Here is a 23942-nt window from a genome sequence, read left to right on the forward strand (position 1 = left end):
GCATTTATTATTATTTAACTAAGCAAAGTTCCATGTGCTTGATTACTGATCGCATGAGATCAGTATGATTACTGATTATGAAAGCAGTGTGTCCATTGAGAAGTTACTGAATTTTGTACTTGTTATGTCTCTTTTAACCACAGAAGCTCTAAAAGCTTCCTGAAAATGGACAAATTTATAAGAAACATTAACTAAAAGAACAAACACTTAAACTTGCATTATGGGCCGATCATTATCATTTCCACTGGGCCCAAGTAGGGCCAGTATGCTGAAATAAGAAGTCTCTGCAGTTTCAGGAAGCAGATCTCCAACTCTGACACGCTGCAGCTTCTCGAAAGCAAGCAGCAAGGCCACGGACGCCAGCACAGAAGTTGCTTCCAACACCACAACATTAGAGCTCCGGCAGACTGCACTGGCCCCGGGCTGGTCCTGCTGCGGCCAGGCAACGAAACCTCTCTGCCCTCCAGGCCAACCATCCCCAGATGAAATAGCTGTTGCCAGCATAGCTAAGCCTTGGCAAAGATCTGGGAGACAAACTCTGGACCTGCACAAACCACCAGGGCTGGGGAGAGAAGTCTCCTACAGGGTAAAACCCAGAAAGCTCAAGTATCCATTTTCCCTCAAGCAGAAAAGTTTTGGCAGGTTTGTTTGTTTGTTTGTTTTTATGTTAGGAATTGTATTTTTTTTCTGGCCTCTATCCTATTTTTCAGAAGGAAAGGGGAAATTTTGACTGAAAGAAAATATAATTTTAATTAACTCTTGTTAGTAACATTTAAGGTTTTTCTCCTTTTCAAGTAAAAAAATATGCTTATTCCTGTTTCACACAATAAGAAGTATGGTTATCAATCAATTTTTTTCAGATTTAAAGTGGGTCACTGTCTAACTACATTACTTATAGGCTCAAATTATCATGGATATTTTGAAAACAAAAAACCCCATAATTATCAGATTGAAAGCAGATGCAGGTCAGTGCAATGTAACACTTTACTAACAATCAATAAAAACGTCAATACAAAAAACTACTAAAGGCACCATATGACATTCTATTGGGTGAAAAAAAAATTCTGCATTTTCTGCTTAGACGCCTTGCTTCCTTTATCAGCAGATGGCAAGCAACTTACTAGTTCAATCCATATGTCTGTATCTGATAGACAGTGTTTTACAAGTCTGAAATTAGTTTGAAACATTTTGATGTTGGCCAGACTACAGAGGGAAACAGCATAACTTTGTCTATTAATGAAAAGTTGGTTTTGTCATAACAAATACTTCCACAGGCTACTACCCATCCAGACTCATTCAGTCGCTAATGGAATTTGTACCCAAAGACATAATCTGTGTTTAACAGACTAACAATTTGTAGTTTCATCCATTCTGTTCTTCTGCTACGCTCCAACATGCCTCCTTCCACTAGCTGAGGTTTACTTAGTGATCCTGATGAAAGCAAGCAAGGCCATGAGAATATTTTTGGTAGGAAGGATATCAGATCGTTAGGGCCATTTATGTGCATACTAGTAGGCATTTGAGAGAGAACCTGTCAGAGCAAAGCCCTTGCAGACCTGCACCCTGGCTCCAGCTGAGGCAAAGTGCAGATGCCGAGAAGAAGATTTAGACTGTTTTGTTTAATCTCTCCCCATCAGGAAGCCTCTGTTCGTGATGCAGACAATGTCTATTTTAGGAAAGGCTTATCAGGAACAATTCTTATAACCGAATGAAAGATTCAATATTTTTTATTTCAGAAAAGCTCCAAATTTGGAGAATTTCAATGACTTACTATAGAAAACTGTGAGTTCCACAAAAGATTGACAGAGAGAGCCAAATGAAGGTGAAGACGACAAGAAATCAGAGGTTACAGTGAAGTTTCCTTGCAACATGGACAAGCAAAGAGTAAAAAAATAGCCAACAGCAAGGGTCCACAGGCATTCACAGCCAGGCAGAGCACCAGGCACACCCTGCAGCTCTCCAGGCACTGGAAGCCCTTCAGTGTGGAGAGCTGGATGGGGATCCTGTTAACTTTCCAGCACTTACAAAATCTAACTTCTTTGCCAAGGACCTACAGAACCAGCACAGATAAAATACTTCTCAACTCAGTGTTTTTAAAAATGTTCTTTCCTTACAACACTGAGGTACCTGGGGGACAGGTGTTCAAAATGGCTTATGCTTCACTTCTTAAGGAGGATATCACTAAGAAAGCTTTAAGGTACCTCTAGCGACAATTAAGGCTTCTCCCCAGGCTGTCTGTTCACTCACTGAAACGATGCATTTTGGAAAAGGTTCAGTCTAGAGGTCTACACCAATGCCAACTTGGGGCACTGAAGTCAAATTAAACACCTCTTCTGAGATAGACACAGTTGGTCATGAGGTTTGACTAAAATGAGTCTTACATGAGGAATCACTTCGCTGGGCATTATACCAAGAAACTGAGGGACCAAATTTAACAGGCATCAACTATCCTCTTAAATTTTGTAGAAGTCCCTACATCAAACCTGCTCTGACTGTTGTGACTGATAACCATCGCAAAGACCTCTACCCTTCAACCATTTAGTTGGCTATTAGAAGGCAAAGGCAAATTGATTAAGTGATGATTAAGTTTACGGTCCTAAAGGCATGAAAAGATCTATTTAAAAATCCACCAAGATTTAAAACTTCTGCTAAGCAGAACATAATTTTCTGTAATGGAAAAATCAGTAAAGTTGTAACATACTCTTTGCTTTAAAAATTACATCCTACAAACCATTTGGCTAAATAACTACAGAAATGCAGTGTTCAGTGGAAAAGCCTTTTCGGTTTTAATTTAAAAATAAATCTCACTTTTTAAATTTCAGTCTATTTTTTAAATCTAATTTAAAATTAGTAAACAAACCAGTAAAACACAAGTACGCACACAAACATACATAAGTGCCAAGCTGTTTACAAGCCTTGAAGTTTAGAAGATTTTAATCACATTTTCCATTAACTCTCCCCACCCCTCAAACACTGCATAAGGTAGATGACTTACTATAGATGAGAATTTTAAACAGAAGGCAATATTTGAGTTTCTAGCATACCTCAGCCAAATATAAATGAATTTCTGTAATACACAGGTACTGTGCTACTGTCAATGGAGAGCTTTACAGATGTTTTTCTTCTTTATCAGCTGCAGGGAGGAATGCCAAAATGATCACCATAACTGAGTCCATTAACTGAACTGTGAAGAAAATGTTTTTCTCAAGAAACAGGCTGACCAAGTTTGTTCTGCACAACACAAACTTTTAAACAGATCTAGAATCTATCCACTTGGGTTGGGAGAAGAGCTGCCATGAAATGTAGAAAAAGCACGGAGTATAACCCAGTATTCTTTTCTAAATCAAAAGCACAATCCCATGAACATTAAAGCAGATACTATCAGAAAAAAAATCATACATATGTAAAGACACTATTTTCTATATGTCTTATAATAGCGGTATATTAACTTTTGCTTTGATTTGAAAGCTTTCACCTTGTGGTGCCTGCCTTACAGCCTTTTAGTCATGTAGAGACTAGAGTAGTAAGAGCTTTGAAGTGCCCAACTTCCAGTGAAGTTTCTTAAAGTTTTTTAATAAGTCTGAAGAGGTCTGTGTGACTTACTGTAATTTCAGAACAAGCTCAGAAATTCACTGTAACACAAAAAGATATGGTTTCTTCAGAAAAGAAAGGGAAAGTGATGTGAGCACAGTATCACTGTTGGGACACAGAAGGAAAGCGGCAGGGAAATACTCTGGCAACATGATCAAGTCAAATTCAAAATACTGGGTATATAAATGATGATATTCAGAACTTTAAGGAAACAAGACAGGATTCTGTACAGATGAGATTCCTTCCTTCTTTTTGCAACCAGTGATTCGCAGCCGATTTTTATAATTGCAAAGAAGCAGCTGTAATCGAACTCTATTTGTAGCATCATAATAAATTTGCCCCCCAACTACTAAAATTAGTTTAAGCATCCAAAATTCTCATTTGAACATCTGACTGAACAAAGCAGGCATTGCTCCATGCCAAAAACTGGAGGAAATAGACCTAAAATATGCCATTTTCTCACCAGAAATTGTAGGCTCCCAGAATAACATGTGAATTAAAACTCATTCCAAGCTTGTTTGCATTGCTCCTCATTCCCATTCATAACAAATTCCTTGACAAGTGTTCTGATTATTTCTCTTTTTTCCTCACTTTTTTAAATTCAAACACGATTTTCAAATCACAGACAGTCTTGCAAGGAGAAACAGCCGATAGTACAACCCATCTGAAAATGGAGAGGGTGGAATTTTACTCTCAGCAAGTGCTGGAGGCAACTCACATGATTAAAGACTGCACTGTTAGCATCGTTAAAAGACTTCTTCCCATAAGTGAAAACGTGTAGTTTGCCACTATACACATCAGAGGCACATAAACCAAAATGAGGTCAAAGTCAAACAAGAAATGCAAATGCTTCACTCCAGAATTCCTGCTCTTTTTTTTTTTCTTTTTTTTCAGGCTGAAGGAAAGAATAGAAATTTTAACAAAGTTAAAATTAAAATTATGATTTGTCTCTTAAGTTTTTCTCTTTCACTGGTATTCTTGCAAAAAGTTACATCATCATGCCCAGAGAACTCAACCAGGAATATTGATTCAGGATGTCTATGGATCAGGCTCTTCCTGCTATGATGAGTGTTGCACGATACAGAGTTTACTGCATCTCTCTTCGCTCTCACCTTTCAAGATGCAAAACTGGCCTTATTCCCATTTTACAGACAGAATCGTGAGACTAAGGCTATGAGCAGCCAAGAAATCACCATGAATTACCCACCTAACTAGGACAAATATGATTCACCAACAAATATGACTCAAGATTTGTTGAATGCAAATTTCAGGCAGCACGGCAGGACACAAACTTAGCAAAGGTTTCTAAGTCCATTTGCAAGCTGCTTGCAAAGCGCTGCATAGCCTGGGCTGCCACCAGGCCATTTTTTTCAGAAACCTAATAATGTGCACAGCACAAAAAGAGAAAACATCCTTATTCCTCCTCCTGTCTTCATGCACAAATTATGTCCTATCTGAACTCTAAATAATGTAACATGCAATACTGAATACCTATATTTATAGATGTATATATTACAAACACATAATATCACTACAATAAAGATTATAAGATTTGCTAAAATATACAAAAATGTACTTAGAAAAATGCTTAGAAAACCATCAACAGAACCATTGAGCCATTACAAAGCTTCATTTTAAAACCAGAACTTGGTAGAAGAAGTAAATTAATTACATTAGGCAGGAAATTGTTCACTAAATTAACTGTGCTACATTACAGATCTTAAAACTAGTTTCAAGGTGGCCACATGCATATTCTGAGGAGTGCTAAGGTAGCAAAAGACATTGCAGAAAACCTTTTGCATATCTCAAAAAAATTTTTTTTTTTTGTGTTTCAGCACACATCTGTTCATATAACAACTATTTTCCACAGTTGTCTTTTTTAACCATGTGCATTAGTCCCTAGATACCTCAACGGAAAAATCACAGAACATGTGTGTACACTGTATATTCATAAATCTAGTTTTAAATCTGTACCATTTTGAATTTGTTCAGATGTGGATAGCATCTGGATTCCTTCAAATCAATTATAATTACAATGTTTCCTTCTTAGTCTGATAAATTAAACATTTATTTGCTGTCTATCATTATATCCCTCCTCTAAAAGACTATATTTATTGTGTCTTTTTAACTACCAAATACATGCAGACGGTTGTCTGAAATTTAACACAGAAAGCAACTCTGCACTTCCAGATGTTAGAGGTATCTTCACATAGATTTTCACTGTTCAGCACCATAGTACTTCAGGCAAAAAATAGAATTAGGTCCGATCCTTGCCTGCATTCATCTATGAAATTTAATTTTCAATTGAAAATCTGTAAGTTAGCAGCAAGTTCTGCCCTCAGACATGCATGTGTGTTTCCTATTGCATCCAGTTTGATGAAGATTATCCTTAGTTTCTAGAGCTAACTGAAGCTTCCATTTCACTTCCGGTACATAATACTAAGCACTACTAGCAATACAGAGAGATAATAGGGCTGTATAATGGTTATAGTTGCCCTTAACTTTTCAAAACTTTTGGAAAGCCCAACTAATTACTGAAATTAGTTGTCAGGCGACAAGCTGCGTTTACTTACTGCCCAGTTTCAACAAGGCTTCCCATTGACAGTTCTCAGAATTGTTTAGACTGGAGGGAGCTGCTGCTGCGCTGTTTGCCTGTGCAGTGCCCACAGCTGTGCTCCATACCCTGACACTGCTTTAACCGAGCTGCATCCCCTGTGAGCAGGTTTAAAAAAAAAAAAAGAAAAAAAGTCAGGAATTAATGTGAAGACAGTAAAAAAAAAAAATACCTGCTTACCAGGATTGGTCATACCTAAGGGAATAACATTTCCTTGTTCAGTGTGTCCAGTCTGGAGCAAGGGGGTATGAATAAGGGCTGCAGGACGGGTTGTTTCCACTGTCAATAAGGGCGACTTGGTAGTGCAGAGGGGCTGAGGTGGGAGGGAGACCTCCAAGCCAAACCCCAGGACGAGGGAGGCTCTGTCTCGCTCCTCTGAGGGCTCATCTGTGCCCAAACCCTCACCCAGCCCAGAGCGGTGGGGGCTGCTGGGGATATCTATACCCACGCACTGAGGATACGCCCACCCTCACGCTGAGTTCAATAACCACTGTTCCCCGTGGCAGCAATGGCATGGAGCCTCAAGCACCCAAGTGAGGTTCGCCTAGCAGAGCCAAGCCCTGGTGCAGGATGCTGCCATGCAGGTGATAACAGTGCGCTGCCCCTTCTCGCTCCCATCAACGCTGAGACACCAAATGCTGGACCAGAGAGAGCAAAAGAGAGGTTGTCCTACCTGAACTAAGAAAGGTAATATAAAATTGAATTAATTGCATCTGACACTGATTGTCAATCTGTTTTGGCCGCTTGGTTCAGCACAAGAAAACACTCTTCTGTTCTCATTTTCATTAGCATCTCTCTCACCCAAATGAAGCAGCTTGTTTCAAATCAAGAATTATCTTGCTTCTCCCTGATTGAATCATTGTCATTGATCATAGCAACTTAGTAAATTCTGCTGCTCATGAAGCAGTCCAAGAGCCCATACCGATCTCCCCAGCCCTTTGTTCCACATACTGATTCACCTTTTTGTCAAGGATTTTTGACGTAGGTGCTGCCCTTTCACATTATTATACTGCACCCCACCCAAATAATGATTTTATCATTTAATTCTCTTCTAAACTGCATTTCGTAAAAGGGAGAAGAAAATAAATGCACTGATGGGTGGGTTAACATGCACAAGGAGGGGTTGTCTCTCCACATGACAGACACACCCCACACAAAAACCAGAAGCATGCCTTTAATTGGACAGGTTAACATTTTTCTAAAAGTTACTTTCTAGTCCTATCTGATCACTCCGTCAGGATGCGTAACGCATAACATTCAATTTCTTGTGGGTTTGGTTCCAGTAGTTACTAAAAGCAGACAAGTACATGTTTGTTTCTAAACTACTTGAAACCTTCAGAAGTTATTTTAGCTTCGTTCACAAGCCCTTCACCAGCACAGGGATCTTACCCGCCTCAGTTTGCACAGGAAATGCGATACTTCAAAACCATTTCTTTTCAAGTCCTAACTTTATTTTCTCATTTTCCTTGTCGGAGGATTCTTGCCATTTTCCAGGATGTAGCTATATTTTAAAAAGGAGCCCACTGCCTCCCCAGGCAGAGACTTGTGGAAACAGGTGCTTCTAAAATAACCAAGACTTTGGCAGCTCCCTGACCTGACATAGCTCTGTGCATTAGTAAGGCGCAGTGCCTGCTGAGCTTCCCTCAGCTAATTAGAGGACCCATATGGCAATGAATGGCCTTGACTATAAATACTTCCTGAAAGATCTCTAGCAGAGTCAGAGGAAATGGGGGGAAAAATGAGATACAGCTACAGAGAAAATATTTCAGATGTTTCTTCTTTAAAGGGCTGCTTTTTCTTTCCCAAAGTGGCTGAGGAATAAGATGCAGCATCCAAGATCTCCACCACCTTAAATATAAGATATATGATGCAATCGTATGCATCAAATTTAACTTTGTAGATATACCATTAAGATGTTGCTATCAAAAGGTGGCTGGAAGTGGGATACAATGCCAAAGCAGACGAAAACTTCCATCAATTACCCAGTAGTGACCACCAAAACACCACACTTAAACAAAGGTCCCACTGTGAGTGCTTGAAACTTCCAGTGCTGCTCCCTGTGTTCCTGCTAAAGGCAGCAGCAATACTTCTACCAATATCAGACAGGCAGGTTTTACCTCAAAGGTATGTTATCCTTCTGGCCAAGAACCGAATGTTTAGAGAAGTCTTTTGGAAATCACTAAGGCCAGTCCAGGATTTCCACAGCTTTGCAGCTATCTGGCATCTAACTCTGCATGTAATGGGAGTCAGTACTTTATAATAGGAGAAATCATGTTTCTCCACTAGGGATTGTGTCTGATATTTACTACGCTGATACTACACAATTATATGTAAATTTACTACACACATACCAATTGCTTATTTTAAAATTAGCTCTGTCAGTCACAAAGGAGAATGCAAAACAGGGAGATGGAAAATAACTTTTTTCTGATTTCTTGTCTCTCTCCCAAATTTAAAGCCACATAAACAGCCCTAGACAGAACACAATATGAAATATCAGAAGTGTAACTTTCACAGACAATAAGAAAATAACTGTTCTTAAAGTAAACAGAAACTTCCTTGAAATGCTCTGATTTCCTGTAGTGTGTAAATAGTCTAATAATTGTGGTGCAAAATAACCTTAATTTAATAGAAGATATTATTTTATCATTTGCCCCATGTAAAAAGCTCATAACAAAGCTTAATGTATCTTCAGTTCTATATTTAATGTTACCACCTGCAGTCTGCCTTTGATAAAAACCACCAGAACCTCTGCGATAATTTGTCAATCTCTCTCCCTCCGACAGTACACAAATGCCTCCATTACATCAATTATGACTAATACACAGGCATTTCTCTGTTGCTTTCAGGTCTATGTGGCATGTGGAACACAGTGACCCGTGTTATTCTGCATCTGCATCAGTTAAACTATGACAGGAGGCAGCAATATTTATCAATACCTTTAGGTGGGCTGGTTAGGTCTGTATATAAGTCTGAAGGTTCAGGCTGCAATTCCCAATTTTGTGGAAAACTTTGTTCTGCAGCGTCCACACATACCAAAACAGGACACTTCATTTAAAATCAGTTTAGCAAAAAGTTCCTGCTGTCCAAGATCTGCGTTGTCAAAGCATTAAACAATCTGCCTGGCTTGGAGTCTGCTGGCTGCCAATGTACTACCCAAAAAAAAAAGGAACATTTTTGCATCTCAATAGACCTTCCAGTATCAACAAATCTTTACACTATAAAATCAGCTACTCTAAGGAAGAGCAGAAATAATGTCTACATTGTACCACGCTGAGGTACATTTTTTTAATTCCCATTTGCAAAACATACCGATTCGTTGTAAGTACAGCTGCTGGAAACATTTTAATAAGAAAAATAAATTAAAGCTACTCACAGAAGAGGACCAAGCCCCTGAGAAAGATTCTGTTACATACACACAGCCTGGAAGCGCTCTTGGGGAAAAAGGTGTGTCTACTGCATATGTGTGTTCGCACACTTGTAGAGTTCAAGCTATCGCCACTGCACCATCCCCAGCTCCCGAAAGGTCACAAGCCATTAGGTCTTTTAGCTGCTAAAAAAGAAAGAAATCCTACCCTAACGACTCCCACGAATAACCTACCGTAGCACAGAGTCTGGGGAGGGAACATGTCCATCATGCATGGAAGGAATGCGAGAAAGCAGAATATAAACGGCTTACACAACGTGCAAAGCTGAAAAACACTCCAAGTAATTTCCAAAAGTTTACAATTATCTTGTAAGCATTAGGGATTTCTGTGGGTAACTGTAGATTCTCACCCCTTTCCCAGTTGATCGGTACATCTTTGATATTTTACTAAAATACTAGTCACTCCTAAATGCAGTGTCTGGAAAACCCACTTGCAGTATTAACCTCTATCTATACGAAAAAACGTGAAAAACATGATCTCCCCTTGCCCTTCCCCCAGTCATGAGAGAACTAAAAAATGAAAAGCACACGGTATTACTGCTACTGTCAAATCACTACAAATCATTTGTAAGAAGCAGAACCACTTTATAAATATTGAACAGCCAGTACAACCAAAGAGATGTGTTAGGTTTTTTTTCAGTCCAGTGTTTATTCACTGAGTAATCCCAAATTTTTGGCTTTGTCTGGGTCAATCTTTGGGGAAAAAGAAATGAAGGTGTCCACAGTGATTTTATTATAGGTTTTGTTTCCTAGTCACCAGTCGTCCCGGGATACAGTATTTTGCATGAGCATTCATTATATGATACCAGAAGTATGCATTATTTTAACACTTTACTACTAGAAAGGCCCAACTTTTAGCACAACATTAGCTATTTCTGTGAACTATTTCACATTAGAAAAATAAATTTGTCCAAAAGTGGATAGTCATGAGAGATTTGCTTAACAACACAGATTATTTTCTTTTATTTCAAAGGATTACAAAAATAAGCTTTTTCCAGAACGGAAGTTTTTTTCTGAACAATTTCTAACTTTGCCTGAGCCAAGAGAGCTTCCAGCCATTCTAACATACATGTCTGTCAGATAATTCTTGTCGCTCAGTTCCCTCTGGTCAAGCTGCCCATCACTTTGTCTTACTTCCTGGCTCCAGTACTGCATCCCATAACTGTCTACAGAAAACTGTATCAAGAGCAAAATAAAGGAGTTAGGTTTCTATGATTTTTTTTTTTTTTACAGATCCAAGGGAATAGGGAATTAATATCACTCATAGAATCACACTCCTTCACCTTCCACATCCTATCCTTTAAATCACCCCTTACCTTCAAGACGTTCCATTTCTCCCTATTTTCCTCTATCCATCAACAGTGCTGAAATATACATGATTAGGGACTCTATTTAGCAGATGAAGACAGTTAACCTCCTTCCATTTTTTAAAAAAATGTTTCGAACTGACAAAGGCAACTTGACAAATTTTCAAAGAAGAAAAGTGAAAATTAAAATACTGTAATTAAGGAAAAGACCCAGACAAACAAGTCCTTTGCATACAGAGTTCAAAGAGAAAGGTAGCTAAAGGTGTAAACAAAAGTAATCCCACTTTGAAGGGTGTCAGTATGGTTTCACCAGTCAGTATACACCTCATCCACTAGTAAATCCTTTTACAAACCTTGAAAAAGAAAAGTTGGGTTGTACACAGTTTAAAATACAAGGAACTAATTTATATACACAAACATAAGACCTTTTTTTCCTCAGAAAACCATGGAAATTACAGATACTTCATATTTCAAATATCCAGAAGTGATCAAAATATTTCCAAAATGATAAAAATACTAAGTTAGAAAATATATCCATATATTAGTGCTTCTGTATAAAGACTTGGAATTACTTTTTTATAGGGCATAAGAAACAGCCAGTGCACAATTTCCCTACGAAGTATTAGGCTCCAGCTACCAACCAAATTTAGACCTTTACAGAGTTGATTCTGCATACCACCATGTCCCTTTGCAGATTTTTATTTAGTTTTTTCTTCTCATTCTTTAATAATCAAAAATAAATGAAAATTATTTGTATTCTGATAACTCCCAGTATAAATAGCTCCTCCAGCCAATACGTCTGTGCACAGCTAATATACCCAACTACTAGTCAGAAACATGCATATATTTTTACATGTATTTCCAAATGGAGGAGGGAAATATGATCCTCTCATTCACAGTGAACACACACCCACGTTTGCAGGGAACCTGTCAGACAGTGACTGCTTGTCATACACTTACAATCTGATGATAACTATTCATGACCTGTAAAGTACAAAAGACTGTGGTCCCCCTAAATTGCATGCAGGCTTTAAGTGACAGACATATGATTTTATACTTAGAATAACTGAATATTTTTAATACCATTGACTTAATTTAGAAAGAGCTTGTAAGACATACATGCATACTGAGACAGATGTACCTATGTATAATCTTAGCAGACCATGGAATAAAACATTTATCTTGCCTTTTGTCTTCTCCTAACATGTTGTTCACACTTACAGTAATGGATGTTATGGTTATAAATGTTCTTATAAAGACAAAAAAAAAAAACCAGCTGATCGTCACTTCCATTCTAGAGAGGTTTGTCTGTCGACTAACCACTTCTGTAGCAAGTCTCTAGAAGTTCAGATAAGGAACAGCCCCTGAAAACATACAGTGGTGACTGCAGGAGAAAGGTAGTTATTTGTCTCCCTATTCAGCTCCTCAGAATTTGAGAGCTTTTCTAACCTCAGATTTCTTCACAGTAGGAAATGCATACCTCGATGGAAGGAGAAGTTCCTTATATACAGGTCCTTTTGTTTTAAAAAAAACCACAGAATAGGAATTATTTGGCGTGATAAATATTCTCCTTTTCTTATCACCCAAGCTCCTTCCTTTTCTTTTTTTTTCTTTTCCTTTTGCTTCCAAGGCACAAGAAAAAGGGGTCACTTTTTATTCCTATTTAACTCAGTTTTCATATTCTTAGATATTAAATAATGTGAAATCTTGCTTAAGTGTGAACTGTCACACCACCACAAAATTTAAGAGGTGATTAGTTGGTTTAGTGTAACAGATGTGCAACCTTCTGGGATTCTAAACCTTCCTTCTTCAAATGCATCACCAACCTGCACAATTAGTAGGAATGATTAAACAAAATTCAATCACAGCTAAATAGCAAAAGAAGAAGCACTTGCTTACTAATGCGACATCAATATATACACTGTTTTATGCAAACACTTTGGAACATTTATGTGCCAGTTTAGCCCTACAAGCTTGACTCTTTCAGTCCTTCCTTCACATATTTTTTTCCCTTGCATGAAAAAAAACCCAACCATATTTCTCTGGAAGAAATCAGTAGCATGCTGAATTAAACATAACATAAATGTAGTCATCATAAAAAGTGAGGATAAAAGAGAGCTTCCTACCCTTAATAAGGATTGGGATTCGTCCTTTGCCTTGCTGTCCCCGGATCCAGCGTAGGGCTGGGTGAGCTGCCCAGCTTTCTCCGCTGCTCCAGCTGGCACGCCCTGCAGGAAGCCCTTGTTCTCCACTGCCAAGCCATAAATTGGCCGTGCAAGATGGGCAGCTTCTACATTTGGACTATCCCTTAAAGGCTTTGGCTGCTCTTGGCCAACGGACACTGGAGTCAATAAGCCTAGACTGGTCTGTGTGTACGATGGGCTCCCCCTCAAAATGTCTGTTCCTCTCCAGGTCACGTTGCGAAGATCATCACTAGGACTGTCAGTCCAACCTTTCTCCTTGAGCATTTCCTTATCTTCTATCTTTTCCCTCTTCACTATGCTGTCAGATATGGCCTCCCCCATTTTGGGGTCTGGATTAATCAGACTGTAGACCTTGAGGTCCATTTTTGGTTCCTCCTTGATAGACGAAACACCATGACTGTCCTCTCCATTGGCTGTAGTGACGTCCATCTCCTGACAGTGCACAGTGTTGAAGTGCTCTAGTAGTGACTGAGTGTCGACAGCTGTGAAGCTGCACTGACGGCATTTGTAGCAGTTGTGTACTCTCCTGGAAGAAAAGGAGAAGTGTATTAATGTGACAGCCTCCACTTGGCCTTCCCTCTCACAGTGGTTTTACCTACCAAGATCAAGAAAATAAACAGAAAATACAGTACGATTCCCTCTAAATAAAACAAGCCAGTTTACTTGGGTGTCTCAAGCAATATGGGAAAAATCCTGCTGTTTTTTCCCCCCACGCCTTGCAATGGCCTCCTATTGTTCATTCTCACACCACTGCATTATTCTAAACTTCGTATAATTTTCACTGGTACTTTGTGTTTTTTCCCCTTCAGTTTGCTGCAATACACTTTTTACTTTCTACTGTGGTAGAAACACTGAGGTAATGCATTTTTTTTTCCAACAAAAATCAAATAGAAAAGGATGGTTTTCTTTGTATAAAAAACCACTTTATATAATACAGATCCATGGTAGAAAGTTATAAATGTTTTTAAAAATTCCTTTGCTTTCCACTTTTGGAAATTTTGTATACCTTTGGTTGACAAAGATGATTTTGAATGGAACTCTGGTTAACTTCCAGATAATAACACACAAAGGACGGAAGGTTGTACACAACAGACAGTACTTATTTGTCCTATATGGACATTTTAACACAACTTTAAAAGATGCTGCTCTAAACAAAAAGCAAAATAGTTGGCTGTGTCACTACAAGCTGTGTTTTCCTGTCAAATACAGAAATGCTTGGGTATGAACTGCGGAGCAGTGTGGAATAATGCGTTTTCCTGTTTTTACTCTAAAAGCCTATATAAAGCACTGCATTACTGAATTATGTAAAGCATATGTTGCTACATGAGAACAACATGTTACCCATTTACTGTATCTATCACAGGAACAGAACACTGTTTATGAGCTGAATAACGCCATTATGAATAATTGTTTATAGCACAGGAGTGGTCAGAGCCCTCTGTCAGGCTCCGGGCCCCGCTGCGCCCAGCTTCGTACCAACGCAGAGTAAAACACTGTCCCTGCCCTTCATCAAAATGTACATAACTCTGCGAAAGCTTCTCCCTACAGACACACTCACACATCCACACCCCAGGCATTCCGAGTCACAACAGCGTCTTTAGCCAAGCTAAAAAACAAGCCTTTCACTATCCACACAGGACAAAACTTGTATGAGAAATCTGTTACTGCCCTGACAGCTTCGATGGTTAGAATTAATTCTTTGGAGGCCAAAACTTAGTCTCAGTAAAGTCGATGGCAAAACTCCCATTGACTTCAGTAAGAGCAGGATTTGGCTCCCAGCGCATCTGTAGAACTGGAATGATACACAAAATGTCCCTTTTAAAGTATGATAGTTTAGAAGGGACAACTTGCCAAACTTATTAAAACCCCTTGTCTTCCTTCTTGCCTTTTGTTGGAAAAACAAACCATATGTTATTTACATTGTCTGATTTTCTTGCAGTTATGTCAGCACGCAGACATGAGTACACATTCAGACTCAAGCTTTTTAGCCCTCGTGCAGTATCAGTTTTCTTTTTGTCATTTTCCATATTTATATTCATTTTAAGGGACTAGATGGGCTTGTTCAGTTATGCAAAAAATACACTCAGCTATTCTCCACACAGCCTTATGGCAACAAAATCTACTTGTGGGAGAGCAAGCTGTGGGTTAAAATCCTGTTCTGGCTGTGTTCCTTTTTCTTCATTCTACAATCGTGTTTTATTAAACTCAGCTTGTCTCTCAATGCAACACTAATATATTCTCTCTTGCAACTTAATTCTTTTCTAAACCAAGCTTAATTCTCTTCTGAAAAAAAAAAAAGTGCTATCTGATCAAAACCATTTTATAATACAAAAAGCCAACTTATAGAGAGTGTCAGCCCTGTAAAGGTGGGATACCATAAGCGAAGTCCAAGTTAGACAGGGGCTAGTTATCTTAAAAGCCAAGTTAAACAAGACACCATTTGGGGCTAATGGCTCAATCGCACACACTCCCCACGTGAAAGTTTATCAATCCTTTGGGAGACTACTTAGCCCTAAGTGTCTCTTGTTTAACTTGGCTATTTCAATAGCTAACCCCCTTTCCTAACTTAGCTCTCATCTACAGATATCACACCTCCAAACAGCTGATCTTTTTCTGTCAAACTTTTTTTTTAAACCCTTCCACGCGGGCTAAATGTTTTTGATCAGGAGCAGTACACACCACAGGAGCGGTACCACACTTCAGAGGCCACAAATAAATGTGGAATATTAGATGCAGTTGTAACTATATTGCTGAGGCCCAGATAAAATCACTTCTATTACATTAAAGGTTTGTGCATTTGAATTACTTATAACTGATTCAAAAAGAGTCATACAAGCATCCCTTCATTTTTCTGAGAGACTGATAGGCACTGTGATGTGGAAAAGGCAAGGACTGATGTGGGTAGATAGTAAACCAACAAGCTGCTTTTTTTCAGGACATACACCTTTCTACTATGCATTAAAAAGAAATCTCTGCCACCAACATTATACCTCTTCCTACTTTGTATGGGTTTGTCCTGTATATTATTCTATCCTCAAGCTCCTAAATGTAAGCTAAAGCTTGGAACTGTCCAATATAAGTCACAGTCTCAGACAATAAAATAGTAACTATCATCAGCTATTACAGAACTTCTAAAAGTTGGAAACTTTTATTCTTTCCCAGACAAAGCATAAAAAGAAAATGTTTTCATCTCTGACTGTTTTCACCCCACCCTGACAGTAATCAAGGAAACAAGTTGGCAATGTTTGATTTCTTTTTATACTAGAATATAAATCTACATCTTGTTTCCAAAGGCCCAAGTTACACATAGATTTGTGCACAAAGCTCCCCAAGGTTAGCAGTGAAATTTTAAAAATTCCAATTTGGAAAGTACACAGTAAGCACTCCTGTACATTACCTGACAGTTACACTTTACAGCTAAACCAGTTATATACCACTTGAAACTCTGACTTCATCAGGTGCAATACAGTGTATTGGTATACAGCTGATCAAAGGAAAGATGTTTAAGGACAATCTCAGTATGGAAGAAAGCAATGTAAATGAAGAAAGAAACAGCATTATCCCTTTTGTGATCTTGCTTATACACCACTCAAACAAACTAACAGCAGGCTCGAGCCATCAGTTGGCATTATCTTCAATGAGGCATTGGGATGGCAGTATCAGCCTATCCGTTGACATCACTTAGTGTTAATATTTTCACTACAAAATAAACCAAAGACCTGATTATACATGGACATTAAAACATTTATGGTCCAATTCCAAGATCAAATGTCAAGAAATTCAGGCCAAACTTTTGGTGCACTGTCACATTCTGATCTTAAAATCCTATCGTTATTTGTACCAAAATGTACTTGAATTGAGTGATATAAGATATTAGGATTTTCCCTTCCAAAATCTTCAAGCTGGAGAGATTATACGGAGTTTTCTTGATGGATTTAATGTTCTTTCCTTGAGCTTTCTAACAGGCTGTGATACTTTGACAGTAGCCAGTTGTTAACTAGGCTGAACCATCTTCTACAAAACAAGTAATTTTTTTTTTAATTACCTGAAGACATTTCTAGGCCCTAGGGCACAGAAAATTTTCTGGATGAAGGTATGGATATCACATCACTTCCATTTTTTTTTTGCATGTTCTGAATTTCATTATGAATATAATCATTACTAGTATTTTGCATGAAGAAACAGGCTTATAAGAAAGTTTACTTTTGGGATGGGTGCTGCACTCAGGCTGGTGGAGAGCAGAAAATATCCAGAAGAAAAGGTAGTGAGAAAAGCCAGCAAGAAAACTCAGCGGAGGGTCAGAAAGGGGAGAGAACGGGCAGAGTAGAGAGCAAGGCTGAGATGAAAGGAGAGCAAAACACATTGGCAAGAGCAAACAAGTTCAGAGCAGTGAATTAAGGTGTCAGGAGGACGGAAAAGGTCCTTGCAGCTGCCGCTATTGTTCAGTGAGTGAAGGCTCCTGCTCTGACGAAAAACCGGGAGCTGGTGGGCCCCAGGTTACACTTCTGCCCTGGGCTGGCTTCTCTGGGGCTGTACCAAAGGCTCCACATTTCCATAATCTGCACATCTAAGACTCTGCTTTGGCTTCTGCCGCCTGACGGTGCGAGGGGGCAGCTCTAACACCCCTGTCCCCAACAAGCAGGCCTGGCACTGGGGAGGCACGAGCCCAAAGCACCCCCTGCCTTTACCTCTCTACCCCACTTATCTTTAAGAGGTAAGGAACTATTTAATTCGAAATTTACTCAGAATTATTTTCAAAAGAGAACTCTACATAACTGCTGTCATCCACGTTTTCAAAATACTTTTTTTATTACAAAAATGACACTATACCATTGCCAAAGCTTCTATTTCACTTGAGTCTATTTTCATATTTTGCAGTTGTTCAGTGACTCATTAGCTTATCTTTCTTTAAAGAGAAGTTCGGAGCATTTTTCAGCATAGCATTTTGAATTCTACCAGCACTGATCAAGTGCCTTCTTGTCTAAGTCTTTTTTGACAAATAAGGATTTATATGAAAAATTCTAATTTTTGCAAAAATGAGAAAATGCATCTTTTTCCACATTTTTTAGTAAAAGTTGTTTTTAAAAAAAAAAAAACTCATTTCTGCAAGAAGCCTCTTTCATTTTTAAGAAAAAACCCTAAAATTTAAGAATTAATTATTTTGGAGCAAGCAAGAAAATAGATCACTCTAAGTAATCTGACATGTAAAATTTCCCCAAATACTCAGTATTATTTTTATCTAAATTACAAGCGTTGGCATCTTTTAGCTCATCGGAATACCAGACAGTTTTGAGGAAAAACTAAGCTTCACAATGAACAGGAAGAGTACCTGCTTCCTTAGAGGTTTAAGAGAAAATGAGTGGCATTAGAATTAGTAGAAAATTGAGGCAAATAAACCTTCTGGGGATTTATATGAGTAAGCACATTTCAGTGAGATCTAAATACAAGTAAACTCAAGTGCAATGTGATTCATTAACTTCAAATTTAACTGAACAGCTCTCAGATAATCATGTCAAGAAATATTGAATGAGCATTAAGTGTAAGTATGTGTTTTTGTAGAAAGAAAACTTAGAAAGAACCACTTTTGCAAATTCTAATAATGTGCAAATGCATGGCTGCAGAGGAATAATTTTTTAGCTAGCAGACATAGTAAAATGGTAGATGTAAAGCCAAAAGGAAATGAAATAAAAAAGAAAATAAATTAAGCATGCTGTTCAGGCGTGTGACTCAAACTCAAAAATAATCAAAAACGCAGACAAAAAATACATGAACCAAAATACCTAAAACCAGCTCTGATACTCACAGATTATCAAGGGTAAACTTAAACCATGAATGGCAGAAGACCTTCCGCCACCACAGTAATGTTTAGTATTATGCATATTACGCCTATATCTATTGAGCTCCTTATTGTATAAATGGACATGTTTCAGATAAATGTGCACATATAGCATTTTAAATAAATCAGAAATACATAAAGTGTGGCATAACAGCTTTATGGAGATAAATTCTGATGAAGCCACAGAGAAGACCAGCTTGGATGGGAGTTGATTCCACATCAGCATGTTTCTGTGCGTCACTTAACTCCCTAATCCTACTGTTTTACAGAGGTTCTACTTTTTTAAATCCGAACTATGTTGTATCTTTAGTTCATAAAATACAAAAAGGGAAAGAAAATACATATCCGATACATGCCAAACTTCTATTAAAAAAAAAAAGGCCTGATAATAATAACAGAAGCTAAAGTGCACTGCAAGTCTCTCTTTCCATTTGTTCTAGTCTGATAGAGTGAAAACTACGGAAACTAGGTTAGGCATAGAAAAGCAATAAAACCTGCCGGTGTTTGCCACTGCACAGAACCTACCACAAACTGAACTAACTTCTGTGATTTCAAAGAAGATGCACAATGGGGGAAAACAGCAGCAGTACATGTAGAAAAGAAAAAAAAAATCAAATTAAAAAAAGGTAGGAGAAAGGGAAAGAAGTTAGCAGTTACAGGGCCGTTGTGCTTTGCTTTAATTACACAACATCCTCAGAATACTCAATTATGTCGTAGACTAAAAACTTTAAAAAATTCATTGTGCGAGGGTCTCAGAATAGACTAATTTCAGATGAACAAGTTGAGATTTGAACACTTAAGTCTACCTCTTGATTTTCCAAATTGCAGTTCCCTGTGACAACTGCCAGAGCCGCAGGGTACTGAGCCCTCCAAAGGAGAAGCTACTGCTACCCTGTGCCTTATTTCGTACTTAATTCTGAAAGTCATGGCCTCACCTTTCCTTGGGAAAAATGATTTTAACTAGGCGTATTTGTTAAAACTTAAATTACCAGCTGCAGCAAAATAAAAGTGGGTTTTTTTCGTCAAGAAGCCATTTCAATCTTCCAGTTATTTAACCACTAAAAAAAGATTGTACCATGCCCCAGCAGCAGACAAAGTGCTGCCTATGGAGTTCTACAGCATGGCTCAAAGCTGCTGTAATAATGCTTGGAACTTAGATACCACTTTTCATCTTCAAAGCAGTTTACAAACATTAACTAATTAATCCGCACAACATCCCTCAGGCCCACTTGGATCAAAAATGGGGCACTGCATGCTGGGACCTGAATCCTCCGTGGGCCCTAGCTCCAAATTAAAGATGAGCAATCTGCTCCTTTTTTTTTTTTTTTTTTTTTTTTTTTTTTTTTTTTTTTTTTTTTTTTTTTTTTTTTTTTTTTAAACAGACTCCTGATACACTGCCAATGCAGCCCTCTGTTGGGCAACATTTGGATGCCCCTAGCTTTAATCTCTATTAAAGTATCATGCCCCAGTCTGCCTTTGTTAATTTTGGATGTCTTGGAATCTATTAAACGTGGCACAGTTTCTTGAGCTTTTAACAAAGCTTTAGCTTTGAAAATGCATCTTCTTTTGTCTTCATTCTAGCTGGCTTCCATGCAAAGATCTTTTAGATGAGATAGATACAGAGTTTTCCGTTGTTGTTGACGCATTAGCCTTAACTATTAACATATTCAGCATGACTTTCTAATATTTAACATCGCTTTTGCAGCAGAACATAACTGTTCCTCTTTACGAAGCCTAAAAGCCAGCTCCTCCTGTGATGTAAACTGGACTGCCAGTTTACAACAGCCCAGGAACTGACCCAAGAAGTTTAGCAGGGAGTTGGCTGCCACTACGACATTGTGTCAGGCTGAGTCAGGAGACTGGCTGCATCTACCTCCAAATAGGAACATTAGCATTTAAAATAAATATAATGACACTGTAAACCAGCAACACAAAAATAAGCATTTGCAAAAGGATCTTGGGGGATGACATCAACAGACAAAAGAGTGTCTGCTCCCAGTGTGAAACCAACACCAAAACAGTACTGGAATGCTCTTAAACTAATTATTGCATTGCTGGACTTGGGAATGGAAAATACTACAAAAAGGTAGTACATTGAAGCACTGTTACGGAGCATAAAAGGATTCATAGTCTATCTTGGAGAGTAAAGTCATTTGTATTCCCCCACTGAATGAAGATGCCAGCTCTCTGGTAAAAAGCCTAAACTAAACTAGTACCTAAAAGATTCTGGGTGGAAAATAGTTGACCAAACCTCAAACATGCTGAAACTTCAGAATTTGCACACAAATCCAAATCTCCCTCTTCTTTGCACAGGTTTAAATGTATAATTAAATCCACCAACTTAGCTGGTGGTTTTCCAAAACAAAGTGGATGTTGGATTGGACTCTGGCTGTAAAGATTTATATCTGTACGCATTCGTATTTTGATTTCCAGTTTCCTCAAATGTTTGGAGAATGGTGACATTCAATTAAGGAACTAAGGGAGAGCTGTTTGTTTGGAATCATTTGAAACTTCACTGTACCTGTAGTGTCGGGAAATCTCTTCTTCCACCTGGGTGGTAAAGTCACATTTGGTACATGAGTGTTCTTTGTTCTCCTTGAGCGTTAGTGGCCCCTCTGCCCCTGGCAGGGCGTTTGTTTCTGGCTTGACATCAGACGCTTGGGTTTCATGTGCATTCTCATAGTGGAGCAGGAGAACGTCCACGTCAGGAGTGGAGAATGAGCACTGATGGCACTGGTGTTTGACTCTAGAGCTTCCTGTCACCCCTGGAGACAGGTGCAAAAGCAAGAGAGCACAGTGGGAACAATTACTTTTTCTGCAAGCAAATGGGTAAGTAATTTCTCCAAGGTGCTTTTCTGGGCTGCAGAGGCCTCGGGGACAGAACTGACAGTGCTTAATGGTACACTTATGAATGTTGTGTAGCTGCTGATAGTGACGGAGAAGTGGGCCCACCACTATTACATCAGGGCCATGGCTCTTTGAGTACCTAAAGTCACAGAACTGACAGTTGTAGCTTGTAACCATGCTGTCCTCTGCTCCTTTGCTAGTCAAGTCTTTCTTTTTTGCCACACTCGCACCCTTTTCTGTCTTTGTCACTAACTCTGCACCATCTGCATTTTTGGCTAGATCATTCTGGTTAATGACAGATCCCCTAGAAAGCTTATCATTCAGATCTGGGTGAAGACTTCCTGCCTGGCTTCCCCCATGCTGTTTGCTGTAATGTTCTAATAGTTTCAGTGAGCTGGACGATTCACAGCTGAAACTGCAAAATTTACACCAGTAGTAACTGGTTGTATCGGTACCATTTTGTCTAGAGGAATCTATTGGCTTGATGGGCACCGAATATCCAACTGGTGTATCATCTCCTGCTTTTACAGTGATTCTGTCTTGCCACTTCCCCAAGTCTCCAGAATCACACGGTCGAAGAGTAGGACTGGATTTATTGGAGTTTTTCTCTGAAGTTTTACCAGAATCAGAGGAGGGAAGGGCTGCTTTCATTTTGTTTGGGTGAGTCTGTAAGAAGTGTTGCTCTAGGTCAGTGGAGGAGTTGCCCATGTAGGTGAAATTGCAGAATTTGCAGCGGAAGTACTTGGTGTTGCCTTGGCAATCTGGAGTTTTCCGCCCAATTCCAATAAAGGTTCCACCTAAAGTAACCTGAGAATAAAGAATAAAGTCATTTTAGCTCCACTGTAGCTTTATTCAAATAGCAAGGAAGAAAAAAAAAAAAGATAGACAGCAATTAATTTGTAAGACTTTTTCATTAACCATCACCACCATTTTCATTTATAATAATGTAGTAAGGTATCAGACGTATACCCTCATGTATTTAGCATTTGTTGCTGAAGATTTTGAAATGTTTCACATAGCTGAATATATATTCCATATGAATAATAAACATATTAATTTGAGGAAACTAAGGCGCACGTACACAATGTGATCTTAACTTAGTGCTCTCCGATAGGACTACTCCTTCCTTCACTAAATCACTAAGTCATGTCATTGATGAAATATCCAATAATAAGCTCCGGTATCTCTGAAGCCTTTGACAGGAGACTTTGCTGGGAGTCTGTACCAAGTGTGGAACAAAAGAACAGACCCTCAGCCACCTTCTTTCAATGTAGTTACATGTTTTAATCATATTCATGCTTAATAGTCCAAGACAACTGCTTTCTAAATGAGAGCAAAAAAAAATTAAATTTGAAACAACAAATTTCATTTGCTAGGTCGGCGTATGACCAGTTCTTATAAAGACCATTCCTACAGGAGTATCCAGTATCTGCCAGGATGCCTCTTAACACAGCCATAGTGGCTGATGCCTGAAACAAAAGGCAGTTTCTCAAAAATTACTCACTGCAGACATTCTCCATGGAAATCTTCTGTTTCTCTCATGCACAGAGCTCAAATTAGTAAAACAAGGATGGAAAAACTACAGTAGAAAAATGGTATATGGCAAAGAAACCTACCACACCCAAGTCCATGACATCACCAATTTAAAAAAACAAGGTAGGTCTACTTAACCATTCTCATGATCTCTGAGCAAAACGGTCTGCAGGAAGGAAACAAGTCTTCCAGGGCTTACGTTATTAAACCCTCTGTTCTCATAGCAGGCAGGCCTGCCCTTCCCAGGAGTGCACCACACCTGCCCATGACATCAGGGGGAGATCTGCTGCTCCTGTACAACCAGTTCCAAGGCCAAAGAAAGAATCTCCTGACAAAGATGTCACCATTGCTCTACTTCTTTTCCTGAACAGTAGTGTAGAGCATCCAGAAGATAATTCCTCTTTCCACCCAAAATCTACAGACATCAACTCCCTTGCCATCATCCAGTCTACACCACTACACCAAAGGCGTGGGTGGAAGCTTCCTTGTGCCACATTCTCAATTTTTACACGCAGGAGATGCCTTACAGGGAATATAAAGTTTCCACACAGAGTCTGATTTCCATTCGCTCAACCAGTAAGTG

At 38.8% G+C, this 23942-nt stretch overlaps 1 protein-coding gene across 1 annotated transcript in view; it reads right to left on the reverse strand.

Annotated features, from left to right (window-relative positions):
* Positions 1-207: 207 nt before the first annotated feature.
* Positions 208-23942, reverse strand: part of LOC104502165 (zinc finger transcription factor Trps1-like) — a 37865-nt gene continuing 14130 nt past the window's right edge. The window contains exons 3-5 of the mRNA XM_010146097.1: positions 21501-22633; positions 13066-13669; positions 208-579 (exon numbers count right to left, since the gene is read on the reverse strand). Coding sequence (XP_010144399.1) covers positions 208-579; positions 13066-13669; positions 21501-22633 — 2109 coding nt within the window. The remainder of the gene's footprint in view (positions 580-13065; positions 13670-21500; positions 22634-23942) is intronic.

This window comes from Buceros rhinoceros, unplaced genomic scaffold (assembly GCF_000710305.1).
Source record: "Buceros rhinoceros silvestris isolate BGI_N320 unplaced genomic scaffold, ASM71030v1 scaffold1752, whole genome shotgun sequence".
NCBI classification, from domain to species: Eukaryota; Metazoa; Chordata; class Aves; order Bucerotiformes; family Bucerotidae; genus Buceros; species Buceros rhinoceros.